Consider the following 22342-nt stretch of genomic DNA (forward strand, 5'->3'; position numbering starts at 1 on the left):
TGATGTAGTCATAGAATCATAGAATGCTTAGGGTTGGAAGGGACCTCTAGAGATCATCTAGTCCAACCCCCCTGCATACGCAGGGACACCTAGAGCACGTGGCACAGGACTGCATCCAAGCGGGTTTTGAAGATCTCCAGAGAAGGAGACTCTACAACCTCTCTGGGCAGCCTGTTCCAGTGCTCTGTCACCCTCACTGTTAAGAAATTTTTCCTTAAGTTCCTATGGAATTTTTGATGTTTCAGTTTCCGGCCATTTCCTCTAGTCCTATCAGTGGCCACCACTGAAAAGAGACCATCCCCGTCCTCTGCACTCCCTCCCTTGAGGTATTTATATACACTGATTAGATCCCCTCTCAGCCTTCTCTTCTCCAGGCTGAACAGGCCCAGCTCCCTCAGCCTCTCCTCATAGGGCAGATGTTCCAGGCCCCTGATCATCCTTTTAGCCCTGCGCTGGACTCTCTCCAGCAGCTCCACATCCCTCTTGTACTGTGGAGCCCAGAACTGGACACAATACTGCAGATGTGGCCTCACCAGGCCTGAGTAGAGGGGCAGGATCACCTCCCTCGACCTGCTAGAGATACTCTTCTTAATGCAGCCCAGGATTCCATTGGCCTTCTTGGCCACGAGGGCACACTGCTGCCTCATGGTCAACTTATCATCCACCATGACACCCAGGTCTTTCTCCGCAGAGCTGCTCTCCACAAGGTCGGTCCCCAGCCTGTACTGGTGTCTGAGGTTATTCCTCCCCAGGTGCAGGACCTTGCACTTGGCCTTGTTGAATTGCATGAGGTTTTTCACCGACCAGTTGTCCAGTCTGTCCAGGTCCCTCTGGATGGCAGCACAGCCCTCTGGGGTATCGGCTATTCCTCCCAGTTTCGTGTCATCAGCAAACTTGCTGAGGGAGCACTCCGTGCCTTCATCCAGGTCATTGATGAATAAATTGAACAGGACTGGACCAAGGACTGACCCCTGGGGGACCCCACTAGCCACAGGCCTCCAACTAGACTCTGCACCGCTGATCACCACTCTCTGGGCCCTGCCATCCAGCCAGTTCCTAATCCATCTCACTGTCCACTCATCTATCCCACACTTCCGGAGCTTGCCCAGGAGGATGTTGTGAGGGACGGTGTCAAAAGCCTTGGTGAAGTCGAGATAGACGACATCCACCGCTCTCCCCTCGTCTATCCAGCCGGTCATTTCATCATAGAAGGCTATCAGGTTAGTCAGGCAAGATTTCCCCTTGGTGAATCCATGCTGACTACTCTTGAGCACCTTCTTGTCCTCCATGTGCCTGGAGACAACGGCCAGTATGAGCCGTTCCATCACTTTTCCGAGGACGGAGGTGAGGCTGACTGGCCTGTAGTTGCCTGGGTCCTCCTTCTTGCCTTTTTTGAAGACTGGCGTGACATTGGCCTTCTTCCAGTCTTCCGGCACCTCCCCCGTTCTCCAGGATCTTTCAGAGATGATGGAGAGCGGCTTAGCTATGGCATCTGCCAGCTCCCGCAGCACTCTGGGGTGCATCCCATCAGGGCCCATGGATTTGTGGGTATCGAGGTTCCTTAGGTGCTCTCTGACCCAATCTTCCTCTACCCAGGGCAAGTCTTCCTCTCCACCAGCTTCTTCTCTTGTCTCTAGGGCCTGGGGCTCTAAAGGGCTGCCCTTGGTAAACACCGAAGCAAAGAAGGCATTGAGCAACTCTGCTTTTTCTGTGTTATTTGTAACCAAGGTGCCCATCCCGTCCGCCAGCGGACCCACGTTTTCCCTGATCTTCCTTTTGCTGTTAATGTATTTGAAGAAATTTTTTTTGTTATTTTTAACGTCCCTTGCCAGCTTGCCTTCCAGACGTGCCTTAGCTTTCCTTGTCGCATCTCTGCATTCCCTGACTACGTTCCTGTATTTCTCCCAGGGGGCCTGTCCTTTTTTCCACATTCTGTATACCGCTGCCTTCTGCTTGAGCATTGCCACAAGCTCCCGGCTCATCCACGCAGGTCGCCTGCCCCCTCTGCCTCCCTTCCTACACACAGGGATGCACTGTTGCTGGACGTGGAGGAAGTGCCGCTTGAAAACTAACCAGCTCTCTTGGGCCCCCCTTCCTTCTAGAGCACTAGCCCATGGGATTCTACCGAGGAGGTCTCTGAAGAGGCTAAAGTTGGCCCTCCTGAAGTCCATCGTCGCAAGGCTACTTACAGCCCTGCCTCCTCCTCGTTGAATCCTGAACTCCACCAACTCATGGTCACTGCAGCCGAGGCTACCCCCCACCTTAACATCTCCTACTAGGCCTTCCCTATTTGATAGCACGAGGTCCAGTAGCCCACCTCTCCTCGTCGACTCCTCCACAACCTGCGTCAAAAAGTTATCGTCGACGCTCTGCAGGAACCTCCAGGACTGCTTATGCCTGGCTGTGTTGTCCTCCCAGTTGATGTCGGGGTAGTTGAAGTCCCCCATGAGAACCAGGGCCTGTGACCGTGAGGCAACATCCAGCTGCCTATAGAAGGCCTCATCGACCTCCTCGTCTTGGTCAGGTGGACTGTAGCAGACACCCACCACAGTGTCTCCCACATTAGCCTGCCCTCTAATCCTTACCCACAAGCTCTCAACTCGCTCATCCTCGACTCCCAGGTAGTATAGCTATAGCTTTAAGAACAGAAGGATCTCATGAGAATGGGATCTCATGATTTCTGGAAAGACAGCAGGGAAACATCATAATTTACTTCTACCTCACCAGAGCCTGGATACCACGAAAGATTCTTTTCATTATCTTCATGTTGAACCATTACGATTCGTTAGCTTTTGTTGAAAGATTAATGCTACTGAGAGTGCTTGACGTACCTCATTACCAATGTCTTCTGCAAAGATCAGTTCTGTTCTTTGCCTGGGATAGCGATTAGTAATTTTCTCATTTCTCATAATCTCCCTCTTTACAACTATAGTCATGCTTTTTTAAGCAGAAATATGTTTCACTGTCAGACAGTAGGAAACTATACTTTCTTTGGATTGTGAGCCTAGAGGTAGAACTTGCCAAAAAACCTTGGACTATTGAATATGGTAAGATTTCTACTGGAAGCAGTTCTCTTGATCAACCAAGCAGTAGCTTTTGCACACTGTAATCATGATTCTCTGACTAATTTGAATAGAAAGACAAAGAAATTCTTTTTTATGTCTGCATTTGAATTTTTATGTAGTGCTCAACTGAGGAAGGGACAGGCATATGAAATAAATGGAGAGAGATTTTGTAGGCACAACTTAACATGAATGTCCATACAGTCTAAGATTAGAACAATCTAGAAATTGTGTCACCATGGCCTTTAATATGTGCTTATAAAGCATGTTAAGTATGTAAAGCGCCAAACATACTAATTTACCCTCCTTTTTCAAAAGACACAGAAAAACGTACTTGGAAGACTGGATTTAGGTTCCAATTTGTTACTACTTTCACTATACCTAACTTAAAAAATATGTTCTTTTAAATTTGAGTTTTAATTTTGTCTTAAATTCTAGTATAAAATAAAGCCAATGTTACCCACAGGAAATCTATAGCACATTAAGTATGTAGCTGAGAACAAAACATCTATAATATTCTGCAGTGGGGACGAATACATGCTGACATGTTATCTCTTGTCCTGTCCTACTGGAGCTAAGTTGAGTTAGTCTGAGATAAGAACAAAATGAATTGTTAAAGTTAAATCTGAATTTGGTGAAAAAAATGAGTTTGACAAACCAAAATTCTTCAGTGGAACTTTGGGATTAAGCACATAAACAAAGAAAAGCTAGATACAAGAAATAAAGTTCTCATGATAACATGGAAATCTTCCCCTTCCAAACTGCCAGCCTTTTAAATATGTCATCTTTACATTGCCTTAGTATTTGTCCTTTCATAATGCCACATAAATTTTACTGTGTAGGTTTGCAAAGCTTACACTTCAGTGATACCATCAGTATCTTCAGAAAACAGTCTTTGCTTATCCTGTTGTCTGCTGTATTAAACAGTCATTTAGAAATGATTTAGGATACTTAAATCTTGGCTCTGGATTATCTTTTCCTCATAGTCACTAATTTAGACTGATTGATTGAATTTTATTCATAAGGACCTAAGACGTAAATCAGTCAAGTAATATCAGGTATCATTTCTACCCCTCTCTTATCTGAAGCTGTGTTCCTTAGCTAGAGACTAGACCAGAGAATTATTATATGTGTGAGAGCTTTATTGGTAGTTTAGCTTTTAACGTAAGACATGTAAGAAGAGTGTTTTACTGAGTGTAAAAAAATAGAACTCATCAAGGAATGTTGCAATTTTTAAGAAGAATCAGGTCAATCAAGTCTAAGGCAGATTTTTCTCCATTACAAGCCAAGACAGGGGACTTTCACATTAACATTTCCAAACAAGGTTATTTTATAGTGGAATTAAAAGACCAAAGAAGTATTACAAAATAGTTTAGACATTGTCACATCATCTCAGCTTAGGTCAGAATTATGTAGATTAAATAGGGAAACTTCATTCATTATACAACCTTGCTGTTGCCAACTGCTAGAAAAAGGAAGTCAGCAGTGAAGCCATGCAAAATTCTGTGTGCCCTTTTCCACAGTGAAGAACGAGTAAGCACTTAAAATGAGGGTAAAATCTTTCATTTAAATGTCTATTCATATCTCTGTACTTCTGTCTTAGAAGCTGATGGTTCTTTGGACCATAAAATCTGTGTGAATTTTTACTGAACTTTTGTAGTACTTGTCTTCACTTGTTGAAAGTTTTGCTTTAGGGAAGCACAAATGCCTGTCTAAAATCCTACTGGAATGAAGCCATTACATTCCTTTTTCCAACCTCAGAGTACTGCAATTAGTAAAGTGAGTGCAACATCCAAACAACTAAAATCAAGCTTGTTGGGAAGCTAAAAATGCATATCGTACATTATATTAATTCACGGGGCTTTAACTTGACTATAGACTTTCTACCATTTAGTTTAACAAGTTCAAATGATGAACCTAGTGTAAGAAGAGTTTAGATGGCATTTTTAGCAACAGAATTTTGCTTTTACCAAGCTGAGGGTACTGTCCCTTGCATTTTCTGCTGATCAGAGATGTTCACCTTGAGTACACAGAGAAATACAGAAGGTTTAATGTTCTTCTCATATGACTGGCACAATCCATTTTCTGTTCTTGGAGTTAGATGTTGGACCTCTACAGGCTCAAACAAGTGGATGAAATGGCAGCAAGAATGCAGCAATTTTATGAGAAAAGTAGGAGTCCCTTTTATAGGTTCATTCTACTTTATTTGAAGGATTCCAGTGCTCTCCCCATATATCAGGGGCCCAGCAAAAATTGCTATAATGCTAAAGAAAGATTTCCAGAATAATTTGGAAAATGGGTCTAGAATCTTTCTCTTCTATCTCCCCTTTTACAATAAGTTGTAGGTAACTTCTGAGTACAGTTGGTAAAGGTGGTGGCCTCTAGGTAGAGATTTAGGGTCAACGATTTTACATTTCTGCTTTTGTTTTCAATATTTCTTCAGTATTCCAATTTAGAAGAGAAAATTCTATAAATCCCTCTATGAACACAATATCAATTGCTGTAAAGCTGTGGAAAGGCTGCTACCTGTAATAAATTTTTAATGCCTTAGAAAGAAAACACAAGGGAACAATTGCTGCTGACCAAACTATGTACTAAAAAGATTTGATAGAATGTTCTTGTTTGAGATGATTTGGAGCTAAAATTCTTCAGAGGTTTTCTACTGAAGATTCCTTCCCCTTCCCCCCACTTCATATTGCAAGAAGTCTAATATAATTATGACAAATAAGATTACCTTAGCACTGAAAAACCTATCCTATTCGGTCCTGCCAAAGTGCCTTCAGAACATTGTAATACTGATACAAAGAGATGCAAGCTGCAGTGTTTCATTTAGAGGAGGCCTGATAAACCAGTGTGGTTAAGAACAGGTTTGTATTTGCATTGCTTTTAATTTAATAGCTAAAATACAGTGATTTCAAATTCTGGTATTGAGATACTATATTTGTTTTGGTCTCACATCTCACTGCACACGGAAACTGGACATTTGTGACCAACACTGCAGAAACTTGCAAAAAAAAAAAAAAAAAAAAAAAAAGCTTTTACAGAGTTATAAATTAGACCAGTATTCTAATTTCCAGACTCTATCTCTGCAGTCTGTCCCATTTTGGATATTAATCTGTGTCGTGTTTCTTGAAATGCTGCTTATAACATGAGTGTGCAATAGAATCTAGTTCATCAGAGGAAAATCGTTACCAATATATCCACTGAAAGGTTTTACCAATTTCTAGACATTTTAATATTGCTCTTTCACTGTTTCCTCATAAATCTCAACATTTCTTATTACCAAATGTGCATGTCATAATAACCCTTATGAATGGGAACTGCTTTGGCAACAACAGGAAATCCCAATCGTATCCCTGATGTGTAGAGATAATTCTGCAGGTCAAGAGTTGGGCTGCGTGTAGTTGAGGACATTTGTTGCCATACAGAACCAAGCTCAAGAATGACCAAGATTCTCATCTTAGCTGCAGAATGTTAGAAGAACTTGACCTGGGGCTACATCAAGGCGTATTGGACGTATGCTATGAACAGGATTTTGGGTATTGACAAACACAGGTCCTTCCTTTCTAGGAGACTTACCCAAGTTTGAGCACAACAACTGCATCTGCATCTGTCACTGACTCCATGAATTGACCCTAGGTGGCTCAGTGCTATGCCTGTTTCTTACTCTTCAAACCATACCTATATAATGTATTTGGAGATCTGCTGATGTCAATTACTGGGTAGGGGATAGGTATTTTTTATCATCCTTGAATGGCATAAATTGCCTGAAGTTCACTTGTTATTATTCCAATGCAGCTGTAGAACTTGAAGGAAGGAGTTGGATCCCACTCTTCTCTGCAGTGAAGTGAGCAAATGAGTGGTTATTAAATTTCCATTATAGCAGAGACAAAACTAGAATTTGGATTGTGAGATTAAAGGATGTGATGCTCCTTGTCCTCTTATTATTAATAGCCTACCAGCAAACTTGAAGAGGAAAAGATTGTTTTGGGGGGGAGATACTATTTTAATTCAATATTGTTTTCTCAATCATTATTTATTAGGGTTGTCAGGAGATTTCCTGCGTTCTGGACGATACTCTGCTCATACTATCAATGGTGCCTGGTCACCATGGTCTCCATGGTCTCAGTGCAGTCGTGACTGCAGCAGAGGAATACGGAACCGCAAACGGGTCTGCAGCAATCCCGAGCCCAAGTATGGGGGACTTCCTTGCCTCGGCCCATCTCTGGAGTACCAAGAATGCAACATTTTGCCTTGTCCAGGTAAGAGTCAACTGAAGTGGGAGAAGGATATGAAGATAATTGGACTTATTTTCAAAGCTGGATCTTGCAATAGTTTTATTTACTTGGTTGCTCAATTTGTTTGTTTGTTTTTAAATAAGCTATAGCACAGGAAGATGAATTTGCTGGCCTTTTTTATTTCCAAGGAAACAAATTAGCCCGTTTCAACTGAGCTTGCCAAGAGTCTACACAGAAATCTCAATGATCATTTGCTATATTAGGAAACCCAGTCATGGTAATTGCTTATAGCAATGAAACCTCTTATATTTTATGTTGCATAAATATTTTTAAGTTTAGTATTCATCTCAGGCATGAATGATTAAGGGTAAGTATTAAATGGAAATGTCTCTTTTTTGTTGTTGTCTTTTCAAGAAATCATATGATTTGGCTTCTAGCAAGAGGGATTTTCTTAAGCTTTCTTAGTAATGTGTTAATATCAACTGGAATCCTGACAGCTAGTTGCATTTATTATTTACGTAACTGGATTTGGGCAAGATGCCGACGTAATGTCAGTCATTTTATCGGCAACAACATAAATGTAGCTATGTCTTCTTTCATTTGAGATAATTTGATTATAAAAATGTAACTTTTAAAAAATAAGCCCATAAGAAGGAAAATAAAAGCTATAAGAACACTCGTCTAGTCTTTATTTAAATGGAAAATATAATTTTCATCACAATGGTTGCTGAGGCTGCTAAATTAAATTCTTGCCAACTTGTGAGCATAAAGTCTCCAGCAAATAAGAAATAAGGTTCTGGACAAAACACCAGAATAGCTGGTATCTCAAATAGACTGTGAGGTTAAGGTTATTCTTGGAATCATGAGTTTCTCCTTCACTAACAGGTGGTTTATGATGCTACAAAAAAAAAAAAAATGCCAAGACACATGTTTTCAAGAAACCACTTTGAGTTATAAACCGTTGAGCTATCTTTGGCATTTGGGAAAAACACAACTTGGTTCTAGTCACCTCTCACCCTTCCTAAAGCAGACATGCAAGTTCAAAGTTTTTTGAACCTTGCAGAATGCTTTGTAGAAGAAGAAAGAAGAAGGATACAAGAGAACACATGAGGAAAAGAAAGTGTAATTAAAATACGAAGGGAGAATGCAAGGTGTAGAAAGTAATTGAGAACAGTAGAGGAGAAAAATAATGACTGACTCAATACTGTATCAGTAAGTAATCAGTATGTAAAAATCAATAGATAATATAGAAATATTTTCATACATCTTTAATCCTATTGATTGTGCATGCATTAGCAGTACTGTGTATATTATTGAAGGTTCAGCTTGTGGGATTGTGGTATGAACATGAAGGTTTAGTGTAGAAAATACACAAACACGCATACACACATCTATATGGTTAATGTCATAAAAACACAAACATATATACACATATCTATGTACTTATGAGTTTAAATTGATCTTTTTTTGGTATTTTGCCCAGTTTTATCATTTAGATGCATTCTCTAAGCTTTCTGAGCCCTTTGACAAGAGCTTTCCTTTCTCTACATCAGAAACCAAGTTGGAACTCTGTCCAGGAGGCACAGTTTCCCTTTCAAGAGTATGTAGTTCCTTCAAAAGCATGCTTTCTGCTTAAGTTGAACCTCAATAATATGTTTTGATAAGTAGAGAGTGAACATGTTGTCTACACCAAGTCATGTGAGAGACAGATGAAAGCAAGGAGAAACAACATTTGATAGTGACTCAAATCTTCACACATTTGCACAGCCCTGTTGCATGCTGTAACAACTTCTCTAAAATGGGTCCAGACTTCTTGTTTTCCCTTGCTATTGATTCTTAAATCAAATGCTGTGCTGGATTTTTTTATAGTTTTTAAAGTTTTCAGAGTGATGTCAGGTACTTCTGTAACTAGTACCCTGTTACATTTTAGAAGGAAACTGGTAAAAGACATAGCTGGAATATGGAAGTATAATATGTTGTCCAAATAAGCCAACACCCTAAACTAAAAGCACAAAATAGTAAAATAGAACTTGAAGTTGTGCTCTGTTTCCAAGTGATTTGCAATTCAGCTGTTCCTGCATTTGAAGAAATTTTTCAAGATTGGTTAGAACAAAGTGTTCTTGAATCAAGCAAGGATATATTTAATACTTTTCTTAAGAGACAAATTTCTTTTTTTAGTGCAATTTTGATTTGAATAAAGCTGTACAGTTTGGATGAAGTATTTAGATGTAACCTTCAAGTAATCACAAAGATCTTCAGCCACAGATCTATCATCTGTCAGTAATTGAAGTGAAATATAAGTCAGATCTCAGATAAATTTGAAGAGAAAAACAGTGAAAGTGGCAGGTGTAGCTTTGTTTTTTGTTGTTTTTCTCTTGTTGAAATCTTTCATTTTCTAGATCCTAATCCCAGAAAGTTAAATGGGTGGATAAAAATGGAGAACCATTAGGTTGAAATTCATGTGTTGTAGACAGTCTGAGGTAGATTCCCGCATTCTTTGCTGAAAAGTGAAGATATGGGTAAGGAGCCTTTGATCTGACTTACTCGACAGACAAAGCAGATGGCCATGTAGCGACTAAGTAGGAATAAATGTTTCAATCCCTTCTTGACACTGTGGGCATAGATATAAAAACAGGGACTGTGTTCAGTCGATTCTTGCCCATCCAAGTAAACAAGATGTAGACTGAGCATGTAAGGCATTTGAGGAACTTTTAGTCTCACCTCAACCCTGATGTACAGACTGTAGTACTAGAAATAAATATGCAGTTAAAAAAAATGCTTTGTAAGATATATCTGAGCTCCCTTGACATAAGCACAGTTTCACATGCTCCCTGCTTGTACAGAACCACTTTGTTACTGTCCAGTAATTATTAGCCATTATTCATGTCAGTAAGAAGGCGTGAGATGGCATCTGTAAAGAAACATTTCTGTTAGTAAACACAATCTCAGGTTCTGTTTGTTCAGCTCTTCTACTGACTGCCTAATGCTACATCTGTTATCAGAGAGGATAAAACCCTTGTAATTTAACTTGTTGGAAAAGATGATTAATAGGGATATATGTTCAACAGTTCTTAAGTCCTGCTGAAAGTCAGTAGGACTTTATGTTTCTCAATCATTGAAGTTGGGCTCAGTGCCTTTTGGCAGATACGGAGTTCTCTGAAGGACTGTTGCAATGAAAAAGTCAGGGTAGCAATCACCAACTGTACAAGACTCTTGTCTGGGTGTCTTGTGCCTTAGTTTTAAATGAGCTTATTAATACCCAGTAACGTATTGTTAAATATACTGCAGGATACCATAAATTACAAAAAATACCAAAGCTGTCTAGAACCTGACTTAGGCAGCTGCTTTTAAATCTTTCTGCAGTCTAGGGGATAAGAGAGAAATGATAAGACTTTTCCTGCTCTTAGCAAAGTAAATGATCCATTAAAGTGTGGGTTGGTAGGAACCACCGAACAGATTACTTTTCACTATTATATTTGAAGGCTGAATATATAACTATAAATTGAACAGTGCCAGAAATTTTCTAGAAATTGAACTGAGGCCAGAGAATATGATCTGTCTCTACTGAACAAGTTTTAGAGTGATGCCTCATACAATTTTGGCTAGGGCTAGCTAGCACTCTCCCAAATAATCTACAAAAGTAGTTTGGGAGTTAGTGTAAGACAAGATTGGTCTTCATGGGGCCAAATGCTTCAAAGAGGAGAATTTGGTAGTATGGGTATGCTCTTCTGTGGCAACTGGTCTCTGTGCCAGCAACAGGGTTTTTCCTGGTACAGAGTATTCCGTGAGGTTGGATTCATGTGCTTGTCCCACCAGCACTGCTTAGAGATGCTTCAAACAATGTACAGGGAGGTTATCTAGGGAAGTTACCTGGGAGAAAAGACAGATTGTCTTAAGGTCATAAGAGTCTCGACTCCTATTTGAATCTATTAGACAACAACTCCTCTTTTTAGATCCTGTAATAATTAAGAAAGAAAAGAAAAGGAGTCTTACCTTTTTTGGCTAAGTGCTTTGGTAAGATCAGTGAAACTTTGCAGAGCAAAAAGAATCTGAGAAACCACATATTACTGTATCTACCAGGAAGACAATTTGCAAGAATCTACCCTTATCTTCCTTTACATTCTAGCAGTACCATGCATGCATACTTTACTTTTTCAGCTGCTAACAAATGGCTGAAAGTTCAGAATACGGTCCTTTTGTGATTAATGCCAAAGAGGATTCAGATGCAGTGAATAGAGTTGAACTGTCAAACACTGACCAGTCTCAGGGACTAAAGAGAAGATTTGTGAACATTCGCTGATGTTGCTTTTTGTTGTTGTATCAGTAATTAGTATGTGGTCAATATGAGAAGAAAGGAATCTCTATATAATAAGGTTTTCTAATATTTTCATCTGGGTAGTGAGTCATTATTGGAGATTGGATTGGAGTTTGTGGGATATTTCCATGGTGATAAGAAATACATGATAAAGCGAAGTAGTGTTTGAATGATAAATTCTGTTAATTTAAGAAAAACAAACAATAATTTACTAACTGAAAGACTTGTTTTCTTGAATATGTTAATAACCAAATCAAAGGAATTCTCTCCTGGCTCACACTGGAACAAAAGATAGCATTTTCTTAGCTTTTGTTATGTCTTGTTTCTTGTTACTTTCTTTTTTTTTTTTTTTTCTTTTACTCCTTTTCTTTTATGCTTTTGCACATAGAGGCCCTTGCTGAAGTAACTTAATTAGGAGTTAAAGCATATCTACATGATCATCTGTTAATGAGTTTCTGTTTTCTCTTCTCAGATTGTATTGCTGGCTCAGAGAAAAAGGACAGTTTCTACCTTTGATTTCAAAATGTGCTATTTTGTTTGAGGCTTCAACTAGTTGCAATTTTTTAATAGTTTTAGTTTGGTTTGTTTCTGACATTTTGGCTGAGAAAAACTCAGATAGCTGCAGGCATCCACATATTGGTAAATATGTTAATAGCAATGAAGAGCGTTTCAAATATCAGAAAGCATTCTGAAAGACTAAGTTATTTATGCAACTCCTGGAGCCAGTTATTACTTGCTGATTTCTTTATTGCTGTTTACTATTTTTTCTTCCATTTTTCTTTACTTGCAGTCATAATTGGCCATGAGAAAGCATAATTATATTTAAAGAAATGAACCAAACTTGTTTTGCAGTAATGTCCTAAATCAGGGGGAAAAAATACTAATGTGTCAAAAAAGCTTGTCTCTGAAGCTCTTGAAATCACTACCCATTGCACTACCATCTCTCTAAGTTGCATTGATCTCTCTAAGTTTCTTATATAGCGAGTGAAGACAGAGCTGAACTGCCCTTTGGAAGTAGTTGTTGCTCTTTTTTGACTCCAGCTAGCTTAGATGCCTCTGTTACAGACTCAGTTCTTGCTCTGATTTCACAAGAAGCATTAGTTTGCTTTCTGTGTTTCTTCAGTGCACTGGATTGACTTAGCCGTATATCCAACATTATTTTTATTAATAAAACTATAGCATCACAGAAACAAAACTTTCAAATTTGCATGTAAAAATTGCACTTTCCCACAGTGAAAAAATATGCAGCGATGTCCCACTGGAGCAGGGAAGAGCAGTAGGCTAAGTGGTGTGCAAGGGGGTGATCTCAGGGGGTCTAGAAAGCAGCTGCACTGTGGTAGGGCTAAAAGTTGCCCAACAAGATTTTACTTTGACTCATCCCCTGGGAATGTAGAGGACTACTGCCCCTCTATTTGTATTCTTGCCTGCAAATAGAAAAGACTCTGATCTCTCTCAGTATTATTTATTCTCTTTTGCTACTGTCAAAACATGAAAAGTTATAAACCTAAAGGTACGCACCAAAAAAAAACAAAACAACAACAACAAAAAAAACAGAACAAAACAAAAAACAAACAAAATAAATATTAGAATCCTATATGCACATTTGAAATCAGACAGGGCAGTATATGAGAAAGCCTTCAGTCATGTCTTATCTCTGCTTTCATGAAAGCAAGGGACATGACTATGTCTGTCCACATTTTTCTCCTTCTTCTATTAAATCCCAAAGTGTGTAGCACGGTATCCAGTTAAATTAAGAGTCTCTTGTAAATTCTCCAGTAGTGTGGATGTTTTATCACGTCCCCAGGAGATCTTGTTCCTATACGTGGTTTCTCCCAAAGCATTCTCCTCCCCATGTTTTTTTTTTTTTTTTTTTTTTTTTCATTTTTGTGGTTAAATATTTATTATCCAGAAGAACAGGCAGAAAGGCAAAAATTGGCTTGTTTGGGAAGACACCACAAAGGAAAAAGCACTGTTTGCAAGCAGCCTGCTTGCCAATGGGGCCTTCTTCGAAAAGGGACCCACCTCAGGAATTGCCAGGAAACTTAAAGACTGTAACTTTCATTGTGGAAATACTTTAGCTACTTTTTTTTGTCCAACAGCTTGAAAAAAGTATTATGTAAAAAACTGTAGTGACTGCAGCTTTACTAGCTGCTCTTTATTTTTCTTCCTATACGAAGCAGAAATAACATTAAGGAGTCCATGACAAAATGAGGAAAAAAAAAAAAAAAGAAAAAGAAAAGTTCAAAACAGATAGTGCTGTGTTGCTAAGCAACTTTAAAGAAAGATGAAAGACACGACAGAGTTCTGTTTAGGTTTTATAAAAACTCACGTAGTAAATACCCACTCCTTTGATCATCTTTAACTGTGGTGATGCTTTATTATCCTCCTTTGTTGGAAAGAAAAAGTTCTGGGGACAAATAAAAGAGATAGTTACGTTGGTCTTTGGGAGGCCTAGAGGTTTAGAATGGCAGTCTATCACTACATAGTCAGTAAGAAAAACATTTATCATTGTACCATCTAGCTCAACTATGAATAACGGTCTTTATTACATTATATCTGTCCTTTCCCATCTCCCTCACCGACCCCTTTCTCCCTTTACATCCAAATGCATAGCCACGATACCCGTATTTGTGGGACGTAATGTGAAATTGGGATTTTTAGGTCTCTGTTCTTGGTTACCTGTGGACATTTCATATGTCCATATGAAATGCAAGCGTATTTTGAATCCTTTCAATTAAAATAAGTCCACTGATAAATAAGCAGAAGTGTTGGAGGTCACTGTCTCAGCAAATAAGACAGAGTATCATCTGTCAATCCTCTCAATCTTAGGCTGTTATTCTGCCTCTTGAAGGTGTAAAGGAAGGAAAGGAGAGAGGAAGGAAGGATGTTTTAGAAGCTGATCTCATATCCCATGAATTGAAGAGTTAGATAACAGTTTCTGCTTTTATTTGATATCATTGCAAAAAATAAAAAATGAAAGGAATGCAAATTTGGATAAGAGATACCATGTCTTGAGGATTACAGGTTTTATTTTTATCTGCACTGAAGACAAATAAACTATGACTTTCTCACCTTCTGTAATACTAAATTAATAGAATCCTTTCAGGCAAATAGTCATGGTATTTGTTTCTGGTGGTTATGTCAATAAGGGAATGAGTCAGACACTGCACCGAGATGCAGTCTTGTTTACCATGGGTGTAAACCTCATGTATTTGTATAGCTAGATGACTCGGCTGGGTTTTAAGTGAATCTATCCTGGAAAAAAGGATAACAATAATTTGTTTCTCAATACTGGAGATAATTTATTTAAGATTAGATCCTTTGAATATGGCACCAAAAGTTCCTCGAATCCTCTCTGTCCAGTCAGGCTTCAAAAGCCAGATATCTTTTTTTCTTACAGTTATTACGATTAACGTTCTCGGCAAGGAAATGCCAACTTTATGGCTTCTTGATTTATAGAATAATACTGTAAAAACTATACAAAATAAAATATCAGTTATTCAACAATTTCACTTTCAGGACTAGGTAGCTAATAACCTTAGGTATACACCAATAAGTTATCTGCTTGATTTGCACATGGAGATATGAGGATATACTGGATCTGAAATTACATGCTTAAGCGCACATATAGATTTTAATATCAAAATAATCACCTCCTAACTCAGTTTTTAACAATTACAATATTTCAATAGATATTATTCTCCTTGATTCACTAGATTCATATGTGATATACAATGCCATCTAAACAACAATGATATTCGTTAACATTTTACAATGCCTCTGAGATCATTTTAGTGCAAATACTGCATGGACGGTTTCTTTGTACTTTTTTTTTTCCCTAATCTGCCAGCGTCAGCTTAATTACGCACTCTATATTGTTTGTTATAAATTGCAGACATGTAGACAAGTAAAAATTACTTTTTATTTAAGTATTGAGAGGGAAAGTTTTAACACATTAAATAGAGATTTGAAAAGGAATCCTTTTTCTATAGGATTTGAATATTTGACAGTTTTTTATTATTAGTGAAAGAAAATGCAAATACTGAGAGTCTTTGGAGTACATGTTATACATTTGGAAGAAATAGATCTGACTTTGTTATGCGGCTGCATATTGGAAACCTGTGGCAGATATACTGCAATATGGCCTTACCTACCAGAAATATTGTCTAGAAAACAGCTAGATGCTGCAAGAGAGTCCGTCAAGTGCAGGCTACAAGGCAAACTCTCAATAGCATCATGTCTGTTGGCTAAGTATCAAAAGCTGTTCAACAAATAGGACTCCTGTAAAATCCATTCCAAGTTTCAGAAAAACTTTATGAAAACTCAAACCACAACTGCAAAACAATTTGGCTAACCTGAAGCAGTAAATAATAGTGAGAAAAATCTTGGAGTTTCTTCAACAAGCTGTGTTTGGAGCTTACAGCGACAACTCCTTTTGATCATCCTTCTATTGCTGTTTTGAACAGGCATCATTCTGCTATAACTGGAGATGAGTTACAATTGTAACATTGTATTGGCCCATCAAACCCGACAACTTTTATGGACCAATTGAAACAGATTGTGGAGCCAAGGCAATCTCACCTGGGTTTGGGAAATAAAATTGACTTTACTCAGATTCTCTTATATATTATTGGATTAAATTTTATTTATAAATGCAAATTTATTTGGGGCTTATTATACTTTGGCTAAATACGTTCTGGTATTTTTTTGCTCATGAAGGAGAGAAAAAAAAAAAGGAAAACATTTTTGGACATTAACATGAATACTATTATGCTGTCCCTCTGAAGGTATGTCATCCGGATGAGCAAAAATGTTAGACTTCGCAGTATACCAATGGCTTCATAAAAATTTAAATTTACTTGTGTGGATTGATTCAATTCATAGGCCTCTGGTAGGTGGGAGCTAAAAGGCTATGAATTATATCCACAGAATATGAGAAAGGCAGACTGGATTGTATTATCTTTTTCCACGTCAACCTGCAGCAATGTGACATCCTGTGTCTTTCCAGTTGATGGAAGCTGGTCTTGTTGGTCATCTTGGTCCAAGTGCTCAGCAACTTGTGGAGGAGGGCATTACATGAGAACCCGCTCGTGCACAAACCCTGCTCCTGCATACGGGGGAGATATTTGTCTCGGTCTCCATACTGAAGAAGCACTGTGCAACACACAACCATGTCCAGGTATGACAAAAAAAAAACGGCTTTGCTGTTCCTGTTGTGCAAAATGAGGCATTTACAATACTGCAACTTTTTCTTTCTCTTTAATCTATTGTTTAGTTAGCAAATTATCTTTCTCCTTTATTAAATGTATACTGAGCTCTTCTATGCTACACTCACAAGGGATTCATTAAGAGAAGAATATTGCCTCCTGGACACCACCTCATCCCCAGCAAACAAGTTGCTGAGGCATGTACAGTACGAGTATCACTCTTTCAAGTGTATATTGTCTTGTATGAACCCTTGCTTAAGCTGCTTTTCATATAAAACCAACAGAAATGATCTTTGCAAAATATGCTATTGAACTTCAGATGTTAAGGAACAGAGAATTATCTTTTAAAGGACTCTAAAGTGCTTAGCAAATGAAACGTCTCAGCTCTCTTACTAGTTATATAACAGATCATGACTTTGTAACTTGGCTTTTGAGAATTATAAAAGGAATAAAACTTCTGGGGAAATTAAAGTCAGAAGTAGCGAGTAAAAACATAAAAAAGAAGGTAAAATCATGAGTGAAAAGACACTGGGAAAGTTTGTTTTCATTTATTGCTTATCATCAGGTTATAGACAACAGTAAAAGGAAGTGCCTGCAAGTAGTTCTGTCATCACATTATATTACTTGCTTCACAGAAGGTTGCTAAACTGCATGGCAAAAGTTTTCTGCTTGTATGATGAGGTCAAGTACAGGAAAGCACTTGCTCCATTTGTGTGAATTTCTGGATCCTATTACCTGCACAGAACTGCAATTTTACTTAATTTCCTTTTCCAAATGCTGCATGTCTTGCAGCAGAAGTACCTACTTTGTCAAAATTAAAACAAGTATAACATGCTGAATTGGGTTTAGAAAAAGAAGATACAAATCGATGGCTTGACTGTTCAAACCAAATAGTGTATATTTATGCATAGAAGTTATTTAGCTGACTTGGGATACTTAGAAACTTGTTTAAAGGTCAAAACTGGAATGTTCATTTTACTAGCATTATAGCTACTTCTCTTCTGCATTTATTTTCTATAAACATTTTTCTAGAAATGACAATTTACAAAAATGCACACGTAATTCTACATCTTATTTCAACCTACTTATTAACCAAGTTTTGCAGCAAATGGGGAAGTTGGTTTCATTTTATTTCAGGCAGGTAAATATTTTTGTAAAGCAATGCACTTTCAGAGTGAAACACACTTTTTACACATCTGTGGTATCTTATTTATCTTTCAGCCTCACTGAAAATTTACCACATGTTTTTGAAATAACCCATCTAACAACTAGCTGTGAGAATGAAGCCCTGGGTTCATTTGCAAAAGCTGCTTCACTGCCCTTATTTCACATTGGTAGGAGACAAAAATGACCCCAGTGCTACACAAGGTTGAGGTTGGACTAATTCCTGCATCCTTGCAGAGGCATTTTACTGTGGTGAGGATCATGACCTGCTACTGTAGATCTGGAAATACCATTGTTGACATTTGCTGTTTGAACGAGATTTTTGGTACAAGAAAGGTATATCAGTGAAACTAGAAACTGCCAAATAACACATAAATATACATGAAAAAATAGAAACTATTTAAAAGATTTATTAAGTTATGGAAAGAGCATAATTTTCTTGGCATTTGAAATAGTGCTTTTTTGACAAAAACAAAATTGGAAAAAAAGCTAAAATTTGAAAAGTTCTTATGCTGTGGAATTTTGAGGATATGAAGGGCTAATAACAAAACCAGCTGAAAGTGTGTGCTGAAACGTGGTTATTGGCCTGTGGCTTCACCATACATCATTTTTTTTTATCCTTCATTTTAAGAGCTGTATCACTGTATGTTTTTGTGGGTTCTTTTGCTTGTTTGTTTTGTTTTGTTTTGTTTTATCTGAAGAAAGCCCCATTAGTATGAATGAAATAGCTGCACTATTGATCAGTAGTGTTTATACACTGTTAATCAGTATGCCTAATCTGTCAAAATTCTGTCTGTAATAATCTGTCTGTAATATCCTGAGTAAAGCAATATTTTATTTTTTAAAGTAATTTCCATGAGGGGGAGAAATATACTCTGTCCTTGAACTTCTAGCTCACACATGGAAATAAAGGATAAAGCAGTTGAGCATTTAGAAAATATGCTCTGGTTCTGCATGAAAGAAATTTATGATCTTATAGACTGGTGGCCTGATATTTCCAAGGTACCTTCTTCACCCAAAGGATCTGCTTGACTTACTGACTTCAAAGCCTAGACAAAATGCTGAAGGCAGAAGGCAAGACATCCAAGTAAACTTTGCAGTGTTAAAGATGAAAGGTAGTGCCAGGTTAAGCACCTTTCCAGTCCTTCCTCTCTTTTCTGTCCTCGTGACTTTTGCAGAGAAATCAGGAGCAAGTTGAGAGGAGCCTTAATGAGGTGGAAAGCAGAAAATGGTGTGAGGAATCTGCATGGAGTTCAAGACAGGCTTGGATACCTCAAAGATAAAGAGATCAAAGGAAAGAGACAGAATAACTGAGTCTATTTAAGTGCATACAGGAGGCATGGGGTTGACCTCTTCATAAAGGTACAGGTAGCGACCCACTGACTACCCATGCCATGCACCTGGGATTCCAGCGCGGGAGGAAATGGTCCTTGGACCACTGCTGGAGACTTTCCGTGCTGAAGCTGTTTCAATCTGCCCCATCCATTTCTTTTTACCATGGTATTAATTAGGAAGTCAATGGCTAACACTGTCACAGAAAGCATTTGCTGCTTGACATTTTTCAAAATTGAAGTCTAGAATATTCTTGTTGTAATCCACTTAGTCTGAGGTTTAGTTTTAGCCTTTTCCTGTAAAGTTATGGAGAAATTAAAGTGCAAATACAAACCATGTGTGCTAGATCTGTGCCATATATTAAGAGGCCCAAGTAGGGCAAGACTCTTCTGATATGCCAACCAATTCATAAATAAATGCATAAAAGTTTTGTGAGCTTTCAAATTATTCACAAATTTAAGTGTTTGCCAATCTAACTTGAAACAAATTAGGCCAATGTTTTTGTTTGTTTTGTTTTGTTTCGTGATTGAATTGTAAGAAAGGTGACTTCCGCAAGCTCACAGCATCTTATGGCATTTGGGTCAATTCACTTAAGTGTTCTGAGATCACAAAGACATTGCCTGGTATGAATTAGAAATGTCTTAATCAAATCTACATAGGCAATGGAAGAAATCCAAAGAAATGATAGAAACTGTTAATGAACCATACATGGCAGAAGGAAAAGAACAAGATCCCATCTAAGGTATAAAGTAGCCTTCTCTATCTACAGCTAGGAAACAGAACAGAATGAAAGGAAAGAAAAGGAAAGAAACATACTTTTTTTTTTTTTTTTAGTTGAACAAACATCCTCTCTTAGAGTGGGCATACATATTTCTATAGCTCTTTATGTTACTAACTGTCCCTGGTTGCTTTGCAGAAGCTAAGGGCTAGGCCCCCTGGCACAGTCAAAAAGAGCGTCTCCAGCAGGTCGAGGGAGGTGATCCTGCCCCTCTACTCAGCCCTGATGAGGCCACATCTGGAGTATTGTGTCCAGTTCTGGGCCCCACAGTACAAGAGGGATGTGGAGAGAGTCCAGCACAGGGCTACAAGGATGATCAGGGGCCTGGAGCATCTGCCCTATGAGGAGAGACTGAGGGAGCTGGGCCTGTTCAGCCTGGAGAAGAGAAGGCTGAGAGGGGATCTAATCAGTGTCTATAAGTACCTCAAGGGAGGCAGTGAGGAGGTGCTGGCCTCTTTTCAGTGGTGGCCACCAACAGAGCTAGAGGTAATGGCCACAAACTGAGACAGCAAAAGTTCCACAGGAACTTAAGGAAAAACTTCTTAATAGTGAGGGTGACAGAGCACTGGAACAGACTGCCCAGAGACTGTGGAGTCTCCTTCTCTGGAGATCTTCAAAACCTGCTTGGATGCCACCCTGTGCCACGTGCTCTAGGTGACCCTGCGTGTGCAGTAGGATTGGACTAGATGACCTCTAGAGGTCCCTTCCAACCTTAAGCATTCTATGATTCACTCTCACTCCGTTTGCTTGATGCATTTAATACCACTGCCTGTGTCTCTCTCTGCTCCCTGCAGACAGCTGGTCGGACTGGTCCGAGTGGTCTGAGTGTGACGCGTCCGGAGCTCAGTTCCGCGTTCGCCAGTGCGCTATCCTCTTCCCTGTGGGCAGCCAGTGCTCTGGGAACACCACAGAGACGCGAGCCTGTGCTTTCAGCTCTAACTTCATACCAGGTGAGAGCCAGATTCTCCATCAACCACAAGGGATATATTTCAGAACATTTCAGTAACAGGGCTGATTATCTCCTCATGCTGCACTGTGCAGAGAGCCAAGAATTTAAATAGAATTTGCCTTTTCTCAACCTTTTTTCTGGTGTGTTCTTTAGAGCAGATGTTGCTGGATGCAGTCTCTTCATGAAGATCTGTTGGGAATTTCATTACTCAGTATAACAGCATTCCCCAGGTCCTTCCACTCTACTTAATAAAAAGGTGCAGAGCTGATAATAGACAGTTAGGAGAACTAATTTGTTTTATTTTATTTTATTTATTTTATTTTATCCTATTCTATTTTTTTGGGGGCGGGGGGGGGGCAGGTGCGGGGAGGGTGTCCGTTTGTTTTTTGAGGTTCTGGGGATATTATAGAAACGTTCCTCTATTTTTTATGACCTGCATGTACAGAACTGGATGCTGTGCACAGTAGTTATGAAATCATTTCATGGAGTCTCTTATATTAATAGCTGATTAGAAAGTTAAATGCTGTCAGGTGTGCTGCAGATCCATATCTCCTACATGACCACTAAATGCCTGATGGACAGTCATGTCATGCATCACCCCACAGTATTTGTTGAAACCCAAGCCCGAGTTCTTTTCTTTGAATCATAGCAGTCATTCACAGAAAGGTTGACACATTGTACTGCTGTTAGCAATCATCTTTTCATCTGAGTACTTACAGAAAAACAGTAGCCTATTCACAGGCTGAAGAATCGACATTTTCATGTATCATTTGAAATAAATTATGTTTACTCAGCACAGCAATCTTTTTCTCTGTGACAATGTTGTACAATACAGTGCAATATTGCAAAGACATCAGCAAATATAAACTGCCTTTATGAATGGTGCATAGACAATAGGAATAAGTTCTTTATCTCACGAATACCTTTTTTATTTTCCTCTAAAACCACTGCTAAAGAATTCAGGTTGAAAAGAATAACTCCCACATTGTATTTTCTCCTTTTGCTCAGGGTTTCAAAGGAGCTTGGTTAATAGTCACATTCTGCAAATGCTCCACTTAATCCAATATAAGCTCTACATCTTGTTCTGGAAAGTATGCGTTTGCAGAGTCTGAAGTGAGGAATGCCAGGGGAATATACAGCAGCCACCTCTTCTCTAGGCCTTCTGGTTTGTTTGCTACTCACCTTGGCCAAAGTAGTTTTTTTTTCTTGGGATCTTCCAGCTCACGTTCACTCCCCTATTAAATAATGTTCCTCAGAGTTCTTTCCCTCCCAACTTCTTCCAATTCAGCTCACTCCT

At 38.8% G+C, this 22342-nt stretch overlaps 1 protein-coding gene across 1 annotated transcript in view; it reads left to right on the top strand.

Moving 5' to 3' along the window:
- Positions 1–22342, top strand: part of SEMA5A (semaphorin 5A) — a 179983-nt gene that overhangs the window by 152670 nt on the left and 4971 nt on the right. Inside the window, exons 17-19 of the mRNA XM_088528915.1 lie at positions 7106–7324; positions 16624–16794; positions 20891–21046. Coding sequence (XP_088385041.1) covers positions 7106–7324; positions 16624–16794; positions 20891–21046 — 546 coding nt within the window. The remainder of the gene's footprint in view (positions 1–7105; positions 7325–16623; positions 16795–20890; positions 21047–22342) is intronic.

The sequence above is a fragment of the Tinamus guttatus genome, unplaced genomic scaffold (assembly GCF_059628265.1).
Source record: "Tinamus guttatus ecotype Peru unplaced genomic scaffold, ASM5962826v1 Tinamus_guttatus_pri_ptg000315l, whole genome shotgun sequence".
NCBI lineage: Eukaryota > Metazoa > Chordata > Aves > Tinamiformes > Tinamidae > Tinamus > Tinamus guttatus.